The following is a 6,328-nucleotide window of genomic DNA, read 5'->3' on the forward strand; positions in this document are numbered from 1 at the left end:
ATAAGATTATTTTGATTGTGATCGTGCACTTTAGGTAATTTTAATTATTGCAATCTTTTTACTGATCACATACATAGTACTATCTTTTCTGATAATACAATTTGCCTTTTATATTCTTCTTCTAATACCCTTGATTTTAAGTAATGCTAGTAGCTATTTTTACTTTTATGCTCCGTATTATCCACAATCCACATGCTCAAATTTGACAGTTAAATGACAAAATTTTACATATAAAAATTTCAATTTACATGTATTGAGCATATAAAGGTTAAAATCACATAAAGCACAACACTAGAATATACAAACTTCAAAATAGATAGACCAAGTGGTAAAATTTACGCATTTCTTTCTGAGGTATTAGAATTTTACATACATTTTAAAGTCTCATTTACAATCCGATGAGAAATGATTATCATATAGTACTCGACTACTCGTATACATTATCAAATCCATATAAAATATCCCTACAATATATGTTTATAATAATTATTTAATTACCGCATTTCAACATATTATTTTTTCTCTCTTGAATTTAATTGTCACGTACCTATACAGAATACAATATCAATATCATACGGAGTATTATTTTGAGTTAAAATAAAGTAAGCCAATTATACAAACATAACTCGCCATAATTCCTATATGCTTTCAATTGTATAAAAAAAAACCTTTTTAAAAGTACATATAAATCCATAAATCAAATAATAATTACGACAAAATTAATAGTAGTATGTAGTATAAATTTTCCTAACATCTAACCATTTGACATAGACAGACCTCCTACAAAATATGAATGAATATTAAAATTAGAGATCATGTCAGGTATACAATTCAACTAGACACACTACACTGATCAGAATTGTTAGGGGTGCTTGAACTCCCGGCAGACGACGACGACGACGTTTTAGCACCACCAGTGGTTGCATTCCCACTGCCGCACTTAGCAACTGTCCTAACACTTTCAATCAATTGTTGAGTTTTGTTATCTTGAGACAAAATTTCAGACAAATGCTCCGGGTTTATAACCAACCTTACCTTCCAAACACCGGAAGCGTTATCATTTCTTGGGACAACATCCGTGTCTGGTTGATTCTTGTACACTACTCTTGTACCTGTATCGACAGACATTCTGTACGGTGTCGATACGTTATAGTTACTTGTGTCGGTCTCTGTCGCGACAGAGGATGGGAGGTTAAGAGGGAGGAGGTAGTAAAGTTGACCAGGGCAGAGGTTGTCGTTGTGTAACATAGGAGGGTTAGAGGAACGGTTCGGATTAAGGAATATTCCGTGGTTCGGAAACTCTGAGGTTATTTGTTCAACTGTAATTGGTGAATACAATTCCATAATTCCTCCTGTTGTTGTAACAACCTTGATCATGGTTGTTTGTCCTGTTGTCTTCGTGGCTTCGGCCTCTTGACGAAGTTGTCGACGGTGGTGATAAACTGGTGTTGAGGTGGTGGTGGTGGTGGTGGTGTAGTAATCTCTGATTGCACACGCGCAGTTTCCCATTTTTTTGGGTGAGAAAAATGTGTATGAAAGTGTTGTAGGATGTAAATGAAAGGAGGAAATGAGAAAGGAGGAGTTAAATACTAAAATGAGTAATTAGCTGGCCGACACAAGAATCCTTTGCTTTGGCAAACAAAATTAAGATCGTATATTAGTGTACTAGTAATATATAATTATAGGTCTTGTCAATTAGCCATTGTGGCCCATAGAGTGATGTTTGGTTTTTGGGCCCACTTCTTTTTCTATGTTGGGTAAATGATAATCTCATATTCTCAGCTAATGCATATAAAATCTTATTAGTAATTTAGATTAGAATTGGGTTATGCTCCAAATGGAAGATATTTCTTGGTCATTAATGCCTTTTTAAGGCTTTTAACGAAGATAGATTTATGGTTAAGTTGGAACGACTTCCTTACGTGTTGATCCAAATATACTATACGGTGTTGAAGTGGTATGGACCCACTTTACTTGGGCTTATTTGGGATCAAATATTTATCAGGCCCCCTCAATCTATCATTCTGATTATTATAATGGGTAATTAATTAGTACAATTATTGTGGGCTGATATCATTCATACAATTGAGACATGGACTACCTATTTCTAGGTACATTCGCTTTTGGTGACTAAAATTGCTACTGTACCATTTATTAGCTGCCCAACAAAGGTCATTCACTCATTCCGCATTCGTGCGGATGTATATTACTGTACAATTATATGTTAGTGGGAGTTTTGCATGACACCTACTTTTTCGTACAAGAACATCTTTAAAGAGGTTTCATCCTTTGCATTTAGACTTGTCTAAGGGTTTTTAATGAAGTTAAAATTAAACTTGTAGAAGAGTTTTTACAAATCATGCAATCCGGTGTATTGAAAATGATACGAAGTACTCCGTATGTCTTATGTTCATAAGGTGTGACGGTCTTGCTCTAATCTCGAAGAGTATGAAACACAAAGCTCCTAACATAGTGCATTTGATTTTTGTGCCTTTTGAGTATTAAGCAAAGGACTTCAGAAATTTCGATCAAATACGAAAACAAGTAACCCTTTTGGCCGGCATTTGTACTTCTTAACAAGAAATAAGATTGAAAAATAGAATGTTGAGGTTGACGGTACAGATGAGTCAAATAAGAAGATATCGGTCAAAAGACACAGATTATTAACGCATGGGTGGTACCAACTACTACGGTACTCCGTATCAGCAATCAGCATGAAAACATTGGTACAAAATTGACTAAACATCTCTAAAACGCTGAAAAAGCTACTAAAAAGGCCTTTTCCAGACTCCGTATATATGTTTTGTGAGAATGATCAGGGTCAGCAATCGCTATCATCTTTGAAGTTTCCAACTCGTGCGAAGTGTCAGTGTGGATCCCATTTTGCCGCGTCCAAAATAAAAAGCTCCTGTATAATGTTATATGCTCTCATCCAACGTCTTCTTAAACTGAAAATGATGTATGATAGATACATCTCTAACTATAGACTTCGAACTCATATTCAATTAACGACGTACTAAGTATCAACGACGCTTCCAATTTGAATAAATCGAGAGGGTATTTTGGAAGAAAAGGTGCAAGTGTAATGACTTCTTTTAACTTCCTACTCTACAACTGTACGCTGTGTGCAATTTCCATATTCTCGGGCAAGAGTTACACCTTTATAAGAGAGAAGTAGGAACATAAAGCCGAGTTCCAGTCTCTAAACACTACGGTTTCACACACAAGACTTGTGACAAAACAACAGAGATCCAATGTTTACTCTTAAAACTAATAATAAGAAAAGGTTTATGTGAGGATAGGTAAGGTCAATGATTGATACTCCATAGTATTATAATCAGCACTAAGACTACTATGGAACATGAAAGTGGCCAAAGACTAAATTGTCTGGCAAAGTGTTGGCATCTGAATCTGAACAGATCTATCGAAAACAAATAATGTTTAGAGAAATCAAAAAGGGATGGGAAGATGGGTGGCCAAGAGAGACTAGCAGGAGTATGCATCAGTCCACACTTGTATCATAAAGTGTGAGAATAAAACTGCAAAAGACAAGATGACCTCTTAGCACAAAAACAGGGCATTAACAGCAACAGATAAGATGGCCTCTTAAGCACCATCATATTCTTACATGAACCAGCAGGGCATGAACTATAGCACAAGGAAACCTCTATACCGGGAAATCAGGGGATCTAAGATACACAGTCTAATTATTCTCACACATAATCATCAGCAAACAGAAGAAAAAACATGTATCGATGCTGTAACAAGAGAATTCGAATTTTTAACTAGCCTGATCTACTATAAAGTTTGGTTATGAAGTTTTATCCGACTGAGTTATGTTCTAGGAACGTAAAACTTACGAGCATTGCCATGTTTGCCCATTGCAAGCAAAGGGAACAAAAATCATCAGGTTACTAACTGGTCACTAAATTGAAATTATGATAAAATGCTTAGTTAGTAAAGAGCTTCAAACCTTCACTGCTGGCATCTTCAGCTCAGAAAAATTTCTCATTATGGAATTTCAATGTAGTACTCCAAAAAGAGAAGAATATCTTTATTTATACAGGAAACATCCCAATTACTTTATAAAATACAAAATTCAACATTCTAATTTATACACCGGATATCGAGCCGAGCCGAGCCAAGCCAAGCTGAGGATCAATAGCAATAAAAAGCAGGGGATGGATGTGAAGGTAGATTCCCAACTTCAAGAAACTAATTATGAGAAACAAGCAAATTTGTAACAGACCCTCTAGGACCTTGTCTTTGATGAAATGGCAGTCTAACCTCAATAAGTTTGGTGTGTTCATGAAGGGCAGTATGAACCAACTCAAATACTGTGCACACCAATGATATATATATCCTGAAAAAGGGAATTCCTCAAGTGAACCCATTTAGCTGCACAAGTTTGGGTATGTTACTAAAATTCAACAATACTCGTAGGTATGAACACTTGCCACTTCCTTCCTTCTCTAAAATGAAGGTTTTTCCGTAAACCAGCCAAGTGTAATACTTGGAATCTTGGAGATGTACCCATGGTTGTCACGAGTGCCCCATTTCGGGTGACATAGGTTGGGGATGGTACCTTAGGAGTCAAAATCGCAACCAACAAGATTATAAGGGAATGTTATGTTGCTTACAAGATGTAATACTTTATTGGAATTTTTGCCCAACTCCTACAGAACAAAAGGAATTAGGCTTGAAACTCACAAGCATTGACTAATTTCCAATTACGTGACTCATGGGTCAGATAGATAAGTCATGATGTGCACTCTTCTGTAAATCATGCAGCCCACACCTAGAATAAAAGAACAACACAAAGGATAACAAGAATGGTAGTTTGCAATTTGACGTCGCCATGATTCTTCTTAATACTCCCTCTGTTTTTATTTAAGTGCCCCAATTTGACCAACACACTTGCCAATATACAACTTTGACTAATGATATTTTTAATTATCAATAAGTACAAATTATAAAAAGTTAATATTTGGAAACTATGCTTTGAGACAATTTATAAAGCACAAGCATTGGTCAAAGCGGTGCATGTAATAGTGCCAAAGTCAAGCTTGGGCACTTAAATAAAAACGGAGGGTGTAATAAAGAGAAACCACATGTTTGCTCCAAGAAGCATCAAGGCACCAATTCATGTAAACCACCTCAAATAACAACAGTCATGCTAGGTATGTGTATGCCAGATGAAAGAGGAAGATCTATTGGAAATTAAAGGAATCCGGACTCTCTAATAAAGTTTGACAAACCAATAGTGTTTGAGTTACTACACTCAGGCAAATACTGTTGCACCACGGTGTTTCCATGGCATTTCAAGAGTAACCAAAATTCATCAACAAGCTGGAGAGCTTAGTAAGCACTCAGTTAATACACTGGGTACTGAATTACCAAGCAGAAAAGTTTGAGCTGGCAGTAAATGTATACTTTGTACATTTCATGTTCTATAGACAACAAGATACCCATTTTAAATCCATCAAGAACACCAATTGGAGGCTTGTTTGATTAAGTGAAACTCCTGAATCTGAATTTATATGCAATTATTATCTACAAGTCCAAGAAACATAGCTCCAACAATCCACACTAACTTGTCCCAGCCTTCATCCTCCAAATGACAAAAAAGACCCCAATGTTTGAGGATTTGAATCTGATGCTAACATTTAAAAATAATTACTGTGCCCATTATTTTAGGTGCATGAACTACGGCACATTCCTAAATGTACAATTGTACATATGTGGATGAAGATGTGGCTTCAAAAATGCTGGATTTCCATATTGCCCACAATATTCACACCCGTCTTAGCTCTAATATACAGTCAGTATAAATCATCCAAACATTCTAGACATTATCAAGCGAACCAATTAAACGACCCTAATACCATGCGACTGGACCATATCTTTCCTTGTACGAGTATATTCAAATAGACCATCTCAACTGCTACCTTAGTCCATATAATAATCATCAAAGAACAACCTTTTATGCACATACAAGGGATCATATCAGTATCAGTCTATCAAAACTATGAGTCTAGAGCCTAGGATACAAGATGAAATGATTTCGCAAGCATGGGACAAACACACTTCCAATTAGCCTTACACGGTATATATACCATAAATAGGACAGAAAACAACATGCCACTACAACTTACTAAGTATTTGTATTTGTCAACCAATTTTTTTTTCTTTAGCTAATCCCAAGTTCATTTCCTCAGTTACAACTACGAGCACTTTCAAATAATATGACAACAATTGGCGAGGTAAGAAATCCAACAGAGAGCACACAAAATTCGAAATGCCCATTCATACATTGAAATATAACATC

At 35.9% G+C, this 6,328-nt stretch overlaps 1 protein-coding gene across 1 annotated transcript; it reads right to left on the reverse strand.

Annotated features, from left to right (window-relative positions):
• Positions 1-831: 831 nt before the first annotated feature.
• Positions 832-1,509, reverse strand: LOC110731497. Its single transcript, XM_021911348.1, has one exon. The coding sequence runs from the start codon at positions 1,507-1,509 to the stop codon at positions 832-834; it is 678 nt and encodes a 225-aa protein (XP_021767040.1).
• Positions 1,510-6,328: the final 4,819 nt, after the last annotated feature.

Source organism: Chenopodium quinoa, unplaced genomic scaffold (assembly GCF_001683475.1).
Source record: "Chenopodium quinoa cultivar QQ74 unplaced genomic scaffold, ASM168347v1, whole genome shotgun sequence".
Classification (NCBI taxonomy): domain Eukaryota; kingdom Viridiplantae; phylum Streptophyta; class Magnoliopsida; order Caryophyllales; family Amaranthaceae; genus Chenopodium; species Chenopodium quinoa.